Source organism: Megalobrama amblycephala, linkage group LG14 (genome assembly GCF_018812025.1).
Source record: "Megalobrama amblycephala isolate DHTTF-2021 linkage group LG14, ASM1881202v1, whole genome shotgun sequence".
Taxonomy (NCBI): domain Eukaryota; kingdom Metazoa; phylum Chordata; class Actinopteri; order Cypriniformes; family Xenocyprididae; genus Megalobrama; species Megalobrama amblycephala.
In genome coordinates, this window is record NC_063057.1 from 9,146,796 (window position 1) to 9,166,957 (window position 20,162).

Sequence of the window (20,162 nt, forward strand, 5' to 3'; positions counted from 1 at the left end):
ATGTTTATTTGATGCTATAAATGGACTAGTAGGAAGAGATGATCGGTTAACGAGCCTCTTGAGCTGAGGCGCTACAGCAATCTGTCACGATCATGGTCACAACACATTAAAGAGCCACAAAACGGTTTTTATTGTTTGAATTTTTTTAATAACTACACAGTTTGAAAGCTGGGACTTTGTTTAATATCATAAGTAACCTGCTCTGTCGCGTCTGTCGATGTGTTGTCAGTTTCTTCTTTGCTCCGCGATGTATTTTCCACTCTGTGTGGCGTGACAGCGCCACGGCTTGTCGGACAAAGCAACAGTAACTAAGGGGGACGAGTCTTTGCGAAAGGTCAATTAGTTTACAACAATGATGGCTGTTGAAGAACTGAGATGTGTAGATTCCGCCATTGCGTCCGTTATAGAAGATATCGACAGCGCATTAATTTTAAAAGAGGAACAGAGGACCGCGATCAAGGCATTTGTCGATGGGAAAGATGTCTTTGCCGTCCTTCCTACGGGATTCGGCAAAAGTTTGATTTGTCAGCTGGCCCGATGGTCGCTAAGAAGAGTTCTGTTGACAACTATGCGTCGCTCAACATACGTCACTTACTCTGTAGCTCTGATTGGTTGTAGGTCTATCCAATTGAGGTCTTTCCTGGATCGGTTGAAATACGCCCCCATAATCAAAGCCCAATGGAGCAGTATCAGACTCATATTCTGACTAGAATTGAGTATGACCACGTCAGGCTAGGAAGTTGTTGTAACTCAGACAAACAATGTCGGATCTGCCCCAAACTTCACATACTTTATTAGAGTCCTGACCTGAAGACATCTTCATAACAATATTCAGTTACAGTCATAGCGCCACCTGCAGGCAACAGGAAATGACATGTTTTACACTCTGATTAACTCCTCATGGAGATTTAACCAGATCAACATCATATGTTGTCAGTCTAATCTTAAGACCTTAGCGATGATAAATATCAAAGATCTTGAGTTTTCGGTGAAGGGCGTGTCCGTGGCGGCCTGACAAAGTCTGATGTTTCGCCATGAAAGAGGAAACTGTTGTAACTCAGGCATACTATGTCCGATCTGCTCCAAACTTCACATGTGTGATAAGAGTCCTAGCCTAAAGACGTCTATATGATAATATTCAGTTAGTCATAGCGCCACCTGCTGGCAACAGGAAGTGGCATGCTTTATACTGTAATTCACTACCAGATTCACATTTCATCATGCCACGAAGTACCAGACATTATAGAAACACGTTAAATCATGCAACACTTGGATGAGTGCTAATGTATGCGATTAACGCCACGAAAGAAACAGGAAGTTGTTGTAACTCAGGCATACAATGTCCGATCTGCTCCAAACTTCACATGTTCGATAAAAGTCCTGGCCTGAAGACATCAACATGGCAAAATTCAGTTACGGTCAAAGCGCCACCTGTTGGCCACAGGAAGTGTGGCATTTCGAAATGACTTTGGCATAATTCTCCTGTATTCACTCACTTAAATGCATGACGCCCACTGTTCACTGTTTTCCTGAGGCCAACGGGTGGCGGTGAGCCCGGGTGCGAGGGCCCTCTCAACGCTGCTTGCAGCTTTAATTAATGAATATATTCCTGTTTACGCACAGCTTCCCTGTTAAACAAATATATTTGCTGAATAATAATAAAAAAATACTATATATCAAGTCGGCTTTGTCGAGTTCAGCTGCTCCCAGCCCCCCCCCCCGCGACACGCCATTCATTCCCGAACGCGCGCGCAGCCCGCAACACCACATGTTTGCTTGCTGGCTGAAAACTTGTGACAACTATTCCCGGGAAAATACAACTGCTGTCTGGCGATGAGAAGCGAAAAAGAAAAAAAGCCCTAGATGGAGCCTATATGTTCACAAACATGTGAATTTGGCTATTTAAGGTTGAGATTATTTATACGTTTAACGCCGCGTTAATAGTTTGACCACCATCAACGTATCTGCCTGATTTGACACTAATGCAATTTATATCATATTATAATTTTAATTATTTTAATGTGCTTTGCATTGCGTTTTAAACCATGGTAAAGATATCTGTAGGGCTGTCAATACCAGAAGAGGAGCTTTCCATGGATGCGCATCCATGATCCGCTTTATTAGACAGTTTTCTAAAGAAAAGGATTCACGATTTATTAAAACTATCTAAAAATCATAATACAGCATTACATAATGCTATTCTTAAATCTACGCACATGATAATACATATACAAATTTAAACCCTCGCTCTGTCTTTGTATGTCTGATGTCCACATATTCTTGTTAAAGAAATTGCATTTCTATCAAAAAAAAGGTGGCCGAATATTATTATTTAACTAATAATATATTTTTAATTATGGTTGTTGGCTTTGATCGTGGATTTGATCGTGCTGTGCTGTGTAACTACAAAAATCAGCAGGCTTTTGGTGCCTTCTGCAGGGATTTATTATAATATATAATGTATTCATGACATTTCAGGGGGGAAAAAAACTCTTGATGTGTTTAAATACAGATTAGCTTGTTTTGGTTAATTTAGAAGAAATCTACAGATGCAAACAGACGGATGGTAGTACATCTAAATGTGTAGGGTTAGGGTTAAGTTTTCTTTCCATTAGAGTAAAAGACATGGCAGCAAAAATGAACCAAAATCTTAAAATTGTCCCCTACATGAAAGAAGTATTATAATAACACCAAAAGAATTAAAACGATTTATTGATTTGTGCAAAATAAACAAATTATTAGTGAAACTATGTCCCTCTCCTTGGTGCAGTCATTTATTCTAAATATATAGCTACTTGAAAATAGTTGCTGTTTCCTGCTCTTGTGATAAACCTAATGAATACTAAAGAAGAACATGGTCTCTGTGTGAACTGATTATTTTGTAGAAATATGTGGAGTATAAAACAATTGTGTGAGTGTAAGGGAATTAAAATAAATTGGTAAGGAAGTCAGAGTTGTCTTAATATATTTAAGGGTTTATTAATTTTTTATGAGAAGTGCCCTTTTTCCACTTGAGCCCCTGCCCCCCAAAATGTCTGTGCACGTCCCTTTTCCTTTTTTTGTTTTGTCTTGTAATTTGCGCCGTGGGCCTACCATTAGCACGGGATTGTGGCCGCAGACTAGGCTAGTATCTCATTGATGTAACTGTTTGATTTACACTGCATGAATGCAGAGGAATAGTTTTAAAAAAGCTTGCGTGCAGCAGCGCTTGCCAAGATCCTTCGATATGGCAACTAGTAAATACGCTAAGTTTCTTCATGCTAGCGTGTGTGGAAGTTTTAAACCATGTGTGTTACAACTAACCCCGCGATTAATATTAATCATATCATAATAAAATATAATTTATTGTTACTAGCTTGCTGTAAATCTATATTAATATTATGGAATATCCTTCAATGCTTTCAGAATCTATACTTTTTAAAGAAATTTTGTTTCTGTATTTTTAAAATAGATTTTTATATTAAAATAGGCCTATTTTAATGACAGTATATTTATTGAACAAGAGTTAATTATTTTATTTATCAAAATAAACAGAAAATAGTAGCTACAAATGTTGCTGAAGTGATTCTTTTCAACAAGTATTAACCTAGACATTGTTAAAAACATTATTTTAGCTAAAGTATTTGTATGAATACTGTGGGCCTTTTACCCCATCTCTCATGTAGTGACACAAGGACAAGACTCTTGTCTGCTCTTCCTTGCAATAAGAAGTGTTTTGCTGCCATCTGCTGGATTAATTACTCATTTCAGCATTGAACAAACCTACAACTACAAATTTCCTAATATGATGCTAAAAGGAATATAAACCAATTTATATTTACAAATCTTTTCTGATTCCTGTTCATTTTATAACGTATTAACATACTGTTAATTGTGCACTTGGTTAGAACATTATAAATAACAATGTAGTAAAATCCACTTATTATCATGCACTTTTGTCCCAAAAAATAACTTTAAAATGTTCAATTTAGTATAATTTAGAAAAATAGAGTGATCAGTCAGTCATCAGTGTTGTATGTTGTGTGTGCAGATCCAGGCTTTGATGCTGAATATAACCTGCAGTGTTTCTCTCTCAATCTCTTTAAGTTTAGTGTGACTTTATCTCCACACTGACATATGACTGACACGAGTCTGTCCTCAGTGAAGTGTCTCTTCACGCTGGAGGAGGAGTCCCGCTCATCAGCGCTCACACTTTATTGATATATATGGAGAAAATAAAAATGCTGCTTTCTGATTTGTCACTGATTGTGTTTGATGATTTCCTCTGTTGTGTCTAATAAGGTAACAGTGAGTGTCATTGGCAGCTGTGAGAGTCTCTCTCTCTTTAGGGGACTGACAGGAGCCAGTTTCTTCAGTGTGTTTGAGGGAGCAGAAGGAGAAACAGAGTCAAACAAACAGTGTGACGAGCAGAAGAAGATGGAGGGATGTCTGACACTCGTTTTACTCTCCTCTATAGTCACTCTAACAGCATCTGGTAAGTACAAAATAGACTGTAAAAAGGGGAAAGGATACATGTTGAATGAGCAGTTTTATCTATGATGGCCTCATATCACTAGAAATTGAATACAGGCCTGTGTTTAGATGGATAAATTGGATCTTGTGACACTGGACTACTAAATATCCGAAATTATGTTTTTAAATTATTATTATTTGTTTGAGCTTTGTTAGGCAGCCAATTTAATGATGCCAAGATCATTTTTAATATGTTCTCGTCCAGCTTCAGTTTTCCAGCTTGGAATATCTATAAATATTTGTGTGTGATAACTTCTCTCTGTATATGAATATATTCCTCAGTTTTATATTATTCTGTAGATGATTATAAGCTGTTCTACTACTGTGGTTAAATCCCTTTCTCTCTCTTATCTACAGATTTTGAGAATGTTACATTGGTCAGTGATAACAGTACCTGTGCTGGTAGAGTGGAGGTTCTTCATGCTGGTCAGTGGGGAACAGTGTGTGATGATCACTGGGATATGAATGACGCTGAAGTGGTGTGTAGAGAGATAGGATGTGGAGAGGCTGTAGAGGCTGTGAGTAAGGCTCACTTTGGATCAGGATCAGGACCAATCTGGATGGATAATGTGGCCTGTAGTGGATCAGAGTTTACACTGAAGGACTGTAGATCAAGAGGATGGGGTGTTCATAACTGTGATCATAGTGAAGATGCTGGAGTCAGATGCTCAGGTGAGCTGCTCCATACACCACCAATGCATCACTGATCTGACTTTCATCCATAACATCATACATGCAATTAAAAATTATTTTGAGCTATTTGTTTTTACAGCAATTCGTAAGCCCTTAATTGATAATTAGCATATTTTGTTGTATAAACAACTGACTTTCATCCATTAAAAAAAATCAATTATTATTTAAAGGACTTGCTGTTGTTTTACATCCACATGATAATCATAGTGAGATGGTTTTCTCTGTTTTGTAAATATTATCAGAAACCATAAACTATGGAAGATCAAGACTTGTGGATGGATCTCACCTGTGCTCTGGGAGAGTGGAGATGCTTCTTGTAGGCGGCTGGGGTTCAGTGTGTGCTGCTGCCTTTGACCAGCAGGATGCAGAGGTTGTGTGTAGAGAGCTGGACTGTGGGGCTCCTGTACAGGTGCTGGGAGAAGATGCTTTTGGTGAAGGAAATGGTCAGATTGGATCAAAAGAGATTCAGTGCAGAGGAGATGAATCACACATTCGACACTGTCCATCATCAACCTCAAATAATGTAAACTGCACCCATGACAACGATGTGGGACTGATATGTTCTGGTAAAATGTCAATGTTCAGCCTCTGTAGAGAAATCTAATTGTTAAACTAAAATGTAATTATCTGATCGGTTTCTTCTTGGTTTGATTATTTTCTGTAACCTCTATGTTCTTTGTCCAGGTTACACTGACCTCAGACTGGTCAATGGTCCTGACATCTGTTCTGGTCGAGTTGAGCGTCAGTACTTCAGTAAATGGGGCACAGTGTGTGATGCATGCTGGGATATGAGAGCTGCCAGTGTCCTCTGTAGACAGCTGAATTGTGGGATTGCTGTGTCTGTTGTGGGATCAGACTGGTTTGGAGAGGGAAGTGGTGAAATCTGGGCTGATGTGTTTGATTGTGACGGGAATGAAACAAAACTCTCAGAATGTTCCATCTCTTCATGGAGTCGAACTGAATGTTCCCATAGACGAGATGTTGGAGTCATCTGCTCTAGTGAGTCCATATTACAGGACGATTCACTGATATTACTCTGCTGAAAGACTCAATAGTATGAATACAATATTTCAGTTCTCTTTGTGTGTTGTATATTTCACATGTTCATTTTAGACTGAAAGATTATTTCTCTTGTCATTTATTTCTGAATTTATTATGTAAAATGTATTATTAATGTAAAGCATATTCCAAAATTGCAATATTTTAGTAACAAATCAGATCTTCTCTCCAGATTCCTCTCTGGCTGTTCATGATGGTCTGGTGCGGTTGTCTGGAGAGAGACAGTGTGAGGGGGAGGTGGAAGTTTACATCCATCAGGTCTGGAGGAGAGTTCTGCTGGACTCCTGGAGTCTCACTGAATCCTCTGTGGTCTGCAGACAGCTGGGCTGTGGCTCTGTGCTGAACTTCTCCGGCTCCTCTTCATCCAGTCCTGAACACAGTCATGAGTGTGTGATGGGCTTCCAGTGCTCTGGGAGTGAAGCTCATCTGGGGAACTGCAGCTCTCCACAAACTCTCAACTGCAGCTCCACACAACAGCTGTCAATCACCTGCCTTGGTGAGAAGAGCAACATCTGGGCAGATTCTTCAGATGTTAGTGATCACTAATGTGTTTCTCTTTCTCTGAATATCAGGTCGCGGGTCCATCAGGCTGGTGGGTTCTGGGGGAGACTGTGCAGGGAGGCTGGAGGTTTTTCACAGCGGCTCATGGGGGACAGTGTGTGATGACTCCTGGGATATTAAAGATGCCCATGTGGTGTGCAGACAGCTGCAGTGTGGAGTGGCCCTCAGTAACCTGCAGGTACCAGCCTGGTTTGGTCCTGGTTCTGGACCCATATGGATGGATGAGGTGGAGTGTGAGGGGAATGAGACGTCCCTGTGGAGCTGCTCTTCTCCAGGCTGGGGAAAACATGACTGTCAACACAAGGATGATGTAGGAGTCGTGTGCTCAGGTAAGCTGTGAACAATAATTTAAATAATAATTTAACAGATTTTTCTTATGCATACAGACTCTCATGCAATACTGAAACAGTCTGGCAGTTTCCTGTGCTCTGTAACACTGCTGAAACACACAAAGTGACTACTGAATCCTAAACAGATGACTCTTCTTTTTAGTGAATCAAAGACATGCATCTGACAACTAGTTTATATGTATATATTGAAATTGTCTCATCATTGGCAGTGTATTTTAATTTCTTTCTCCTTTTTTTGTTCTTTTCAAATATCTATTCCTTAAAGCACTAAAACATTGTTAATGGAATTGTTAAGGAACTGGAATCGAAATTCTTAAATTCTTTAAATTCATTGGTTCTCATTCCCCACCCCAAACCCTATCTAGAGTTTAAAGAGATCAGGTTAACTGAGGGCTGTGAAGGGAATGTGGAGGTTTTCTACAATGGATCCTGGGGTAATGTGTGTTACAATAAGATGGACAGAGACACAGCGAGTCTGATCTGTCAAGAGCTGAACTGTGGAAGATCTGCCAGTGAACCCAGTTATTCAGAGGGACTGAAGTCTCATAATTGGCTTGATAATTTTAAATGTCGACGTCATGATTCCACTCTATGGCAGTGTCCATCTTCACCCTGGGGACTGAATGACTGTGATAATGAAGTGGCCGAAATCACCTGCTCAAGTGAGATGATATTTTAATGATGGTCTCAATAGTCAGGTTTCTTTAAACACAATGTTTATATATATTTACATTTAATTATTTAGCAGATGCTTTTATCCAAAGTGATTTCCAAATGAGGAGAGCAATAGAAGCAATCAAACCATCAATAGGCCAACAATATGCAAGTGCTGTGACTAGTCCCAGTTATTCCAGCACAGTACACATAGCAAGTACATTTTTTTCTTAAATACAGTAGAAATAGTAAGTGTTAGTATTAAAATGTCAAGTGTTGACGAAAAAGATGCATCTTCAGCATATTTAATGTGGTGAGTAAATGTTTCTGAAATACAAGCTGATAGAAAGAGCCTTACATGATTCATAAGGTTTCAGTTTTCACATTGATGATATGTTTCACTGAGAGATGTTATGACTCTTGTATCCTAAAATTCAGTTCTCTTCATTTTATAATCTCAGTTGAGGAAAATCCTGAATCTCCTCAGAGTCGTCTGACATGTTCAAACTCATCATCTCACCAGAGACAGTGTTCAAGTAAGATTTTAGACAACAAATTTGTTAAATGTTTAGTCTAAAATATGTGCATTTAAACAAAAATTTATTTGCATTTAAAATCATAATCAAATTCATAAATCTAATCATACATTTAAACTTTTAAAGCCATCTTTGTTCAGTTTCAGTGTGTGTTTTGTTGTAAATGTGCTGAATCTGGTCAGTGATGTTGATGTGTGTGATTTAGTTCATGTTCCTCTCAGACTGAGTGGAGGGGAGGGCCGGTGCTCTGGGAGGCTGGAGGTGTATCATAACGCTGTGTGGGGCTCAGTCTGTGATGATCTGTGGGACATCAGCGATGCTCAGGTGGTCTGCAGGCAGCTGGGTTGTGGAGCAGCACTGAGGGCTGATGGGAATTCAGTCTTTGGTGCTGGTGAAGGTGTTGTGTGGCTGAACAGAGTCAAGTGCAGAGGGAATGAGATTCACCTGTGGGACTGTCCTCTCTCCCTGAAGAACCACACTGACTGCTCCAACAAAGATCACGCTGGACTCATCTGTGCAGGTCACAGCAAACACTGAGCAATATTAGTAATTTTTTGACATTTAGAGCTAACAATATTTTTATTTTAAATATAATTTAAATAAAACTATTAAAAGTAATTATTTTTAATGTTTGTGTGTATTTGTTTTTACAAGGACAGATTTGTCTGTGTCCAATACCACAACATCAGTCATTCGTCCACAAACGTCTCTCTCTGTGCTTGTGATTGTACTGGGAGTTGTGCTCTTACTGCTCTTAGTGCCACTGCTTATACTGATTCAGCGGAAAAGAGTGATGAGGAGAGGTAGGAGAGATCCAGAGACTGTCATATTGTGTCTTATTCAGTGTGTGATCAGTCATGTGTTGTGAACTGACAGCAGGTTTGTCTCTCTACACTCACAGCTCTCTCTGACTGGTACACAGAACTACAAAGGACTCAGACTGAGGCCGTTTATCAAGAGATTCATCACTTCACTCAGAGGGGTGAGGTATCATGGGAGAATGTTAAAAGATTTAATTATGTTACAATATAGGTGATTAGAGATTCTGAAAACCTTGGTGAAAATGAAAGCCATAGACAGTAAAGCTTACGCCTCAGTAAGGTGCATTACAAATTTTTGCAGTACAATGAGACTCTTTATACTTCAGTCTTAATCACATCATGATGTTTTAACAAAGTTCAGGAAGAGCACATTCAGATAATCTACTCAGTCAGTGTGAGGAGGCCTCTATATAAATAGTCAACGCACCTCTGTCCCACAACAGTTTTTCAGCATCTCTCCTCACACTTAACTGTTCATCCCAGCTGGAGGGGTGCATGAGGGGTGGGGTGGGATTGAGTACTCTGGGTTTCGGCCACATTCTGAGCTCAGAGCCCATAAACACATACTCTTTACTCTATTACATTATATGTAAGTGTGAACTGGTGAATATCACTTTATCAGGAAATAAGGGAGACATCAGTGATTCAGATCTGATCCACTGTAAAACTAAAGTTTTTTCTGTCATTCACTGCCATATCAATCATAAAACATAAGATTTTTATATTACATTTACATTTATTCATTTGGCAGATGCTTTTATCCAAAGCGACTTTTTCAATTGAGGAATACAAGCGAGTCGTAATGACGAGGCAAATAGACACAATAAGTGCTCACAATACAAGTTTTAGGCAGTGCTCAGAGTATCATAAGCTTCAATAGAGAAGGATTAAAGGAAGTGAAAGGATAGGTACAGAATTTTGTATTGTTTTTTAGGATGAGGATAAGTGCTCACGAAAGAGATGAGTTTTCAGCTGTCTTTTGAATATTGCCATGGATTCTGCATTCTGGATGAAGGCAGGAAGATCATTCCACCAGCAAGGAACAGTGAACGAGAATGTTCTGGAGAAAGATATTAATGAAAGTCTCTTTACTCTTTACTGAGAACGTCATATCGTTGTGTTACTATTTGTGTTTCTGGGTAGTTGATGTGTTATCAGAGGAATCTGTAGATGAGACTTTACCAACCTCCAAACCACAAAGCTGCATGTTTATGCCACTGTGTCAGTTAAGATCTCTTCCTGTGTGAAATTATAAGCACTAAGCAGGGATCTAAATGTGGTGCATTTGTAGAGTTGGAAGAGATAAAGAGCTTACTTAGCATCCCAAACCCAATTAATTTTAAATAAGTAAAAATATGATATGAATGATCACATCAGCTCTTTGAATCAATGACAGTTTACTTTTTCATTGAATTCAACCTAAATAAATAAATCTAATTAACAAATTCTATTAAATGTTTGACTGATGACTCAATACTATTTAAATATGCTGTTTACTTCTATATTAACTTTCTGTTCTCCTTTTTAGAAAAAGAGTTCAAGACTGTATATTATGATGATGTCACCAACAGCAGTGGCCTGAAAGGTCAGCGACCTTTTGAAACTGATCACATGATTTATTACCAGATGATTAATATAACCTGCAACATGAACATATTTTGGCTTTTGTATCCAAACATATTCTGTGTTGATGCAGAAGAGATGAAGGAAATCACACCGGGAGAATATGATGATGTCATCACTGATGGACTGAAACCAGATCGTGAGACAGGTGTCGCTCTGTTATTATATAATTAAATAGTTTCAAATAACAATATTAAAGTAAATTGAAGGAAAACAAAAATTTCACTAAAGTGTGTGTTTGAGTGTGATATTGTGTTAACTTTGTAGAAGAAACACCTGAGAGCAATGATAATGATGTCATCACCACCCGACAGAAATCTGATATTAAAAAAAGGTTTTTTTTTTTTTTTAAATCAATATTTTACAAACTGTTCATCTAATCAAGCTCGATACTGATAATATTTTAAATTGCTGTCTTAAAGTTATATATTTTGACTTATATTTTCATGTGTAGTGGAAGCACCAGAGAGTTATGATGATAACAGGTGAGAACTGCATTTTATTATCACCTTTTACATTTGTTTACATGAATATTAGACATGATTTCTGTGTAATCAAATAATCATTTAAGGGAAAAGGGATCCATTAAATGAGATAAAGTGTTTTATTAATTAGTGTGACATTTTCATGTGATTTCTGTTGATCAGAAGGAGTTCAGGAGGAGTATGATGATGTGACGAGTGTCACTGAAGATATGAGAAACCTGTCAGGTAAGTTACTGTAACATTATATTCTAACACTTTATTTCTTAAATATTTTTATTATATTTTTCCAGGTTTATAGGCTCCATTTGAAATATTCATGACATTGAACATTTATTATAGAATCATGTTAAATAATTTAAGATTTTGTTTGTTTAATAACAGATTATGATGATGTGGGGGAGGAGTCAATCAAAGAGGGAGGAGCTGAATGACTGAATGACCACACCCACTGCCTCTGCTCAACACATTTGAACATTCTACAGTGATATTTCTCTGTAATCTCAAGTTTTATGTTATTTGAAATCTTTTTGTAATGAAACAACAAAAAGCTTTTGTGAATTTTTTGCTGTATTGGTTTTTGGCCTATTGTATTTATACTAATAAAAATAAAACAAACAATAATGCTTTTTTGTGAAATTATAAAATTAAACAAATCACTGTTTATATAATAGATTTATATACAGTATATGCACAATGCTTTGAATCATGTGTATTACTGCCATCTTGTGGACGAATTATGCAAAACTATTTAATAGTTCTGTCTAAATCTAAATATACAACTATTCTAATAATTAGGTTATTTAAATTTTCATTGTTTATTTTAAATCTAATGGCTATTAAATTTTAAGCATCATTACATTTATCCAGAACACTCCTAGTGTACAAATGTCTCCAATAAGACAAAAACACCCTGATATTTGAATGTGTCCCAGTGGAGGATGAAGATTTCTGAGCCGTTTATGAGGAAGCATCTTTTGTGTCTTATACATAAACAGTACATATCAATGGTTCTGATCAATCTAATTAATCTACGGTTCCCTGGTGCCTCAGCCAATATGTTGTTGTTTTTTCAGTTTTTTTTTTTTTTTTTTTTTTTTAATCTGATGGATAAATATTAAGTTATTTCCAAAAAACCTAGAGTAAAAAGGTAGCCTGGGGCAGAACCATGTCACATGATTATGGTAAGTGCTTTGGTTTATGGTTATTTATTTTTTTATTTTTTTATTAAAGTATTAAAAAAAATATTACAAATTTACAAAACAAATTGGCATACAACTTACATTCAAAGACATCAATGTTAAGAGGGGCTTAGACTTAACATAAAAAATATATATATTTTTAAACGATCCATATTAATAAATGTAGATTAAATACAGGGGATAAAATAAAAACATTATAATAAATTATATTTATCCACTAAATCTAACAAAATTCCATTTTTTATTTATTTTTGTTTTTGACAAAGTTTTTGAGTATTGTCTCAAATAATTCTTAAATACTGTTCCATACTTAATATCTAAAGGACAGGTTCAATTCAACCACATTTCCCTCTTTTAACCATTATTGCACTTTTTCCCAGAAGACACTTGAATTTAATAGTAAAGGCATTGTAGTCCAGCACCTTTCCATCATTGTCAAAGAGATCCTTTATAAACCAAATATTTTTACAAAACCAATCTTCATAAAAGAGTGATTTATTTCTACTTATTATTCCATATTAAGGAATTATGTGGTGTAAAGTTATGGGTGTGTGCTAGTTTCCAGTATCGCAAAGCTTGTTGATGAAATACAGATAATTTAATTGGAAGTTTAGAAATATCAAAGTCACATTTAAGTAAGAATTCAATGCCACCAAATTTCTTAAATAATGATGCAGGAATTTTAAACCAAAAACTCTCAGAATTGTATAAAAATGCTTGTAACCATTTTAACTTCAACATGCCATTCATCTGTTCAAAATCATGTTGTTTATCATTATGTTTAAACCACCCATCATAGGGATTGACTATATAATTTAAAAAAAAAAAATCTTATTCTTCCAAATAAAATTATACAATGAGTGATTAATTAATTTAGAAACATATGAAAAAGGAGCTAAAGCAATTGTGGGGTAGATGATCCTTGACAGAAACTCTGCTTTAGACAACAATACTCTACCAAAAATAGAAAGGTCTCTTTGTAACCAATTGTTTGAAAATGTTTTGGCCTTTTTTTATTTTTCTAAATAATTAAGTTCCATGCATCTCTCTGAATTTCTCGTAATGATAAAACCTTAGTGGCATTTTTAACAGGGTTGTTAATGATGTGTGATCGCAATTATGGGCATAAGCTCACATTTGGACATATTTAAGTGGAGACCTGATGCTTTTGAAAAAAATCAACTAAAGAAATAAAACAGAAAAATTTGATCTGCGTCCTGTAAAAAAAGAGTGGTATCATCCGCTAACTGACTAAAACCAACAGCCATGTTAAACACCTTCAGCTTTTTAATACTTGAATCACTAATAATTAAACGAGTCAACAGATCTGTTGCAATAATAAACAAAAGAGGCGAGAGGGGGCACCCCTGTCTTACACCACGGCCAATCATAAACCTTTTAGATGTACCAAACGGAAGAGATATTGAATTGTTTATATCCTTGTAAATCATCTTTATAATATTTACAAATCTGTCTCTGAAACCAAAAGACTGGAGAAATAAAAAGAAATAAAATATTAAATAAAAAGCAGTGCTCTAACATATCAAAAGCTTTTTTGAAGTCTAAAAATAAAATAAAACCATCATCTTCTATCCAGTCACTATAATCCAACAAATCCATAATGAATCTTATATTATTATGAATGGAGCGACCCGCCAAACCTGATTGAGATTCATTAATAACCTTATTTATACCTTTTTTAAGTCTGTTGGCAAAAATGTGTGCAAACATTTTGTAATCAGTATTTAACAAGGTTATCGGACGCAGATTATCTATAGTCTATCTAGAGTCTTTATCGGGTTTATAACGTAATCAGCCCTTGTCTCTGTGTAGAGCTTAATGTGCCTAGATTGTAGAAAAGCTTTAAACAATTCTTTTAAATCCTTCCAAAAAAATCTATAAAAATTTGAAGTTAGTTCATCAGGACCATGTGATTTATTTAATTTGAGGTTTTCCACAGCTAAATCTAATTCCTCTATCTGCAAATCTTCATCACGCAGTTTTTTTTTAAATTCACTATCAAAATGAGGAATAGACTGTTGTATTCTTTCAAAAAACAAATTACAATCTGCTTGAGAAAAATTGGACGAATACAGATCCTTATAAAAAAAGATTTCATTACTTAATGAAACTTACAGTTTCTGCATCGTCAATTATCAATGACAATATAGCATTTTTGGCTTGTCTTCTTTTTTCAAGTCTGTAGACATATGAAGTAGCCTACTCTTCTCTCCCTCTTCAATCCACCCAGCTCTTGACCTAACATACGCTCCTTCTGCCTTTCTAATATATATATTATCCAATTTTGTTTGTAGTATTAAAATTTGATTTTTTTTTCCTCTTCGAGAGACTCACAGAGGAGGAGGAGCTTGTTCATCTCGCAGTCAGAATTCTTTCAGAATTCTCAGTCAGTTTTTTTTCTGTTCATTGGTGAAACTTTTTTATGATCAGAATATATTTTACTATTACGAGGAACAAACCTGCATCTAAAATGAGTTTTCCATTTTTCTTCTTATGACAAATATTCAGGATTACAGGGCAAATTTAAAGTTTGTCCGTGAAAAACCTGATATTACCTGAAATCACTCTTGCTAAAGAAGACATTCTGTCCCTCTGTACATAGACTATAGTCTGTTACAACAGCAGATAAAGTGTAAAATGAATGTGCAGTGAAAATGAGCTCTACATGAAACAAGTTACTTATAAATGTTGCTGTAAGAGAAGAAAAACCATTGATTTCTGTCCTGAAACATGTTCACAGCTCCTTCATGCTCAACACAGGGACAGACCCTTGTAGTCTTCAATAAGAGGTGTTTTACTGCCATCTGCTGGACAAATACAGCATTGCAGCATTAAACATGTTTATTGATGTTGTTTATTATTCTCTAAGGTTTACTTATTTATGTAGATAATATTTAATTTATTCAATAAAAAAATCTGAATTGCTTAGCAAAAATATAGTTTATACTATGTTGTAATCAAATTTTATTTTTAAAATAATAGAACAAAGTAGTAAAATAGTAATATTATGCATAATTTATCCAGTAACAGTAAGATTAAAATGTTACACTTTTTTTCAAATAATTAATGAAAAATGTTCTTCTTCTACTAAGTTACATGTGTTTGAAGTGATCAGACTTACAGAATCAGTCATCAGTGTTGTATGTTGTGTGTGCAGATCCAGGCTTTGATGCTGAATATAACCTGCAGTGTTTCTCTATCAGTCTCTTTAAGTTTAGTGTGACTTTATCTCCACGCTGACATATGACTGACACGAGTCTGTCCTCAGTGAAGTGTCTCTTCACGCTGGAGGAGGAGTCCCGCTCATCAGCGCTCACACTTTATTGATATATGGAGAAAATAAAAATGCTGCTTTCTGATTTGTCACTGATTGTGTTTGATGATTTCCTCTGTTGTGTCTAATAAGGTAACAGTGAGTGTCATTGGCAGCTGTGAGAGTCTCTCTCTCTTTAGGGGACTGACAGGAGCCAGTTTCTTCAGTGTGTTTGAGGGAGCAGAAGGAGAAACAGAGTCAAACAAACAGTGTGACGAGCAGAAGAAGATGGAGGGATGTCTGACACTCGTTTTACTCTCCTCTATAGTCACTCTAACAACATCTGGTAAGTACAAAATAGACTGTTAAGATGTGAAATTCTACTTGGCCTTAGACCACTAAAAACCGAATAGAGGCCTGTGTAATATAAACTAAGCTCTTGTGGCACTATATTATTTAATTATTAATTAAATTTGTAATAAATCATTTGAACTTTTACTGCTAGCCAATTTAATGATGATATAGTCTTATAGAATATTTTATATATATATATATATATATATATATATATATATATATATATATATATATATATATATATATATCAAGAAATACAAAGTAAGCTGTATTCTACAGATGTTCTACTACTGCTGTGGTTAAATCTCTCTCTCTCTCTTTTTCATGTACAGATTTGGAGACTGTTAGGTTAGTTAATGGCAATAATCCCTGTGCTGGTCGAGTGGAGGTTCTTCATAGAGGTCAGTGGGGAACAGTGTGTGATGATGGCTGGGATATGAATGACGCTGAAGTGGTGTGTAGAGAGATAGGATGTGGAGAGGCTCTAGAGGCTGTGAGTGATGCTTACTTTGGAGAAGGATCAGGACAAATCTGGATGAGTCATGCGGCCTGTAGTGGATCAGAGTCTACACTGAAGAACTGTGGATCATTAGGATGGGGTGTTCATGGCTGTAGTCATAGTGAAGATGCTGGAGTCAGATGCTCAGGTGAGCTGCTCCATACATCACCCTGATAATTCATCACTGATCTGACTTTCATCCATAAACATCATATATGAATTTTTAAATTGTTTTCAGAGCAGTTCATAATAAGTTAATAAATATAACATGTTTGTTCAACACAATAAAGTGATCTTATGTGCTGTGTTCTCTGTCAAAATCATCAGATACCTTCGGAAGGTATAGTCTTGTTGCTGGTTTTCACCTGTGTTCTGGAAGATTGGAAATGTATTTTGGAGGACGATTGTACACAGTGTGTGACGCTGCCTTTGACCAGAAGGATGCAGAGGTTGTGTGTAGAGAGCTGGACTGTGGGGCTCCTGTACAGGTGCTGGGAGAAGATGCTTTTGGCAAAGGAGACGCTCAGATATGGACACAAGAGATTCAGTGCAGAGGAAATGAATCACACATTCGATTGTGTTCAACTTCACAAGACATTCAGTGCTCTCAAGAAAACAATGTGGGACTGATTTGTTCTGGTAAAATGTCAATGTTCAGTCTTTCTATAAAGAAATTTAATTGTTAAAATAAAATGTAATTATTTAATCAGTTTCTTCTTGATTTGATCAGTTACAGTAAACTCTGTCTTCTTTGTCCAGGTTACACTGACCTCAGACTGGTCAATGGTCCTGACATCTGTTCTGGTCGAGTTGAGCGTCAGTACTTCAGTAAATGGGGCACAGTGTGTGATGCATGCTGGGATATGAGAGCTGCCAGTCTCCTCTGTAGACAGCTGAATTGTGGGATTGCTGTGTCTGTTGTAGGATCAGACTGGTTTGGAGAGGGAAGTGGTGAAATCTGGGCTGATGTGTTTGATTGTGACGGGAATGAAACAAAACTCTCAGAATGTTCCATCTCTTCATGGAGTCGAGCTGAATGTTCTCATAGACGAGATGTTGGAGTCATCTGCTCTAGTGAGGGGATTTTATTTTTTGAAAAATATTATAAATTATCTAGAAATATCTTAATAAAGTGTCACATCTTTCTCTCAGATTCCTCTCTGGCTGTTCATGATGGTCTGGTGCGGTTGTCTGGAGAGAGACAGTGTGAGGGGGAGGTGGAAGTTTCCATCCATCAGGTCTGGAGGAGAGTTCTGCTGGACTCCTGGAGTCTCACTGAATCCTCTGTGGTCTGCAGACAGCTGGGCTGTGGCTCTGTGCTGAACTTCTCCGGCTCCTCTTCATCCAGTCCTGAACACAGTCATGAGTGTGTGACGGGCTTCCAGTGCTCTGGGAGTGAAGCTCATCTGAGGAACTGCAGCTCTCCACAAACTCTCAAGTGCAGCTCCACACAACAGCTGTCAATCACCTGCCTTGGTGAGAAGAGCAACATCTGGGCAGATTCTTCAGATGTTAGTGATCACTAATGTGTTTCTCTTTCTCTGAATATCAGGTCACGGGTCCATCAGGCTGGTGGGTTCTGGGGGAGACTGTGCAGGGAGGCTGGAGGTTTTTCACAGCGGCTCATGGGGGACAGTGTGTGATGACTCCTGGGATATTAAAGATGCCCATGTGGTGTGCAGACAGCTGCAGTGTGGAGTGGCCCTCAGTAACCTGCAGGTACCAGCCTGGTTTGGTCCTGGTTCTGGACCCATATGGCTGGATGAGGTGGAGTGTGAGGGGAATGAGACGTCCCTGTGGAGCTGCTCTTCTCCAGGCTGGGGAAAACATGACTGTCAACACAAGGAGGATGTAGGAGTCGTGTGTTCAGGTAAACTGTAAAAAATAATTTAAATAATAACATTTTAATAATGTATGTGACTGATAATATTCAGTATAGTTGCATTTGCACATTTACAGCAGTTTTGGGAACTGAGAATAGGTCCTTATTCAGAAAATATTTAGAAAATATTAGAACCAATTCCGGTAATGGTTCTTTCATGTGCACTTTTCGGTGTGGATGGAGTACTGTACTAAAATACTCTGACAGACTTTTCTGAAGTACTTACTTATCAGTACCACAATACAACATTACTGAATCTACAGCTTGACACATAGTGCAACTAATGTAGTCCAATTGCCTAATGAATGACTTTAGTGAGTCGGTTCTTTAAGTGAATTAAAAGCGAAAAGCATAACTAGTGTAGTGATTCCTGAACAAATGGGTCAATTCTGTCCAGTAAATCAAAAACATACAGTTTTGAACCAAAGTTGAGACTAAATCAGTGTAGTTACTGACTGGATGCTCATACAACAAAATGTAGCTAAATAATATGCTGTACATATTGTGCATTTGGTCAGTAGCATTTTAAAAATATGAATAAATTAAATTTTTACATTTTTGTTTGTTTAAAAATTGTGTAATACTCATATATATTTCCTCTTACTATAAAGTCTGTGTAAACACTCTTTGCATGAATTGTTTGAAATGTTTAAATATATTTATTATTAAAATGATCTCATCCTTTGGAAATGGATATGTATTTTGTTTTTCCAAGTATTTTTTCCTTAAAAGCACTAAAAGAATCATCGATTTATTTAATCATCGAATTCTTTTATTTCCATCCCAATTGAACCGATTTACAGTATCTCAGAGAAGTGAGTACACCCCTCACATTTTTGTAAATATTTTATTATATCTTTTCATGTGACAACACTGAAGAAATGACACTTTGCTACAATGTAAAGTAGTGAGTGTACAGCTTGTATGTCCCCTCAAAATAACTCAACACACAGCCATTAATGTCTAAACCACTGGCCACAAAAGTGAGTACACCCCTAAGTGAAAATGTCCAAATAGGGCCCAAAGTGTCAATATTTTGTGTGGCCACCAGGGGTGGATTAAGATGGTCAGGGGCCCCTATAGGCTGCTCTTTGTGTGAGGCCCCCCCCCATAATCATTGTGCTTTCTTGAAAAAATTTATTTAGTGCCATACATGGTCCACACGCAAATCTTAAGGTTAGCTGGCATACACACACACACATGGAGACAGCCAATACTACAGTTTTTCTTCTATGTTCCTTCAACTGGTGGACCAACACAGTAACACAATTACCACCACATCACATAGGTAAAATGTGAAATTGAAAATCATAATAAATCATATAAACCAATAAATAATACATAGCATAGGCGGAAAAACACCATGAAAAACACAGACTCTATGTCATGAAATAGTTACGTGTGGCCTGTCAGCAACCTATACACATCCCAAAATAAAATGTGATCTTCAAATTCTGAATGAATTCGGCCTATAAGCCCGTTTCCACCACTAAATAAAAAATTAAAAACAGTAATTGCGACTTTATATCTCAGCATTGTGACTTTTTATCTTGCAATTCTGACTTTTTTTCTCACAATTGCGAGTTATAACATCACAATTCTGAGATATAAACTCACAATTGCGAGGGATAAAAAAGTCAGAATTGTTACTAAATTG

The 20,162-nt window shown here is 36.8% G+C and overlaps 2 protein-coding genes across 2 annotated transcripts in view; both read left to right on the forward strand.

Moving 5' to 3' along the window:
* Window positions 1–2,356: 2,356 nt before the first annotated feature.
* LOC125245588 (scavenger receptor cysteine-rich type 1 protein M130-like) overlaps window positions 2,357–20,162 on the forward strand; it is a 105,055-nt gene continuing 87,249 nt past the window's right edge. Inside the window, exons 1-8 of the mRNA XM_048156250.1 lie at window positions 2,357–2,426; window positions 4,031–4,092; window positions 4,282–4,474; window positions 4,870–5,184; window positions 5,448–5,771; window positions 5,890–6,204; window positions 6,437–6,760; window positions 18,176–18,493. Coding sequence (XP_048012207.1) covers window positions 2,357–2,426; window positions 4,031–4,092; window positions 4,282–4,474; window positions 4,870–5,184; window positions 5,448–5,771; window positions 5,890–6,204; window positions 6,437–6,760; window positions 18,176–18,493 — 1,921 coding nt within the window. The remainder of the gene's footprint in view (window positions 2,427–4,030; window positions 4,093–4,281; window positions 4,475–4,869; window positions 5,185–5,447; window positions 5,772–5,889; window positions 6,205–6,436; window positions 6,761–18,175; window positions 18,494–20,162) is intronic.
* On the forward strand, window positions 15,669–16,944 carry LOC125245456 (scavenger receptor cysteine-rich domain-containing group B protein-like). The gene is made up of 2 exons (XM_048156055.1): window positions 15,669–16,113; window positions 16,457–16,944. Exons 1-2 carry the CDS (start codon window positions 15,894–15,896, stop codon window positions 16,795–16,797), a joined length of 561 nt encoding a protein of 186 aa, XP_048012012.1. The 5' UTR covers window positions 15,669–15,893; the 3' UTR covers window positions 16,798–16,944.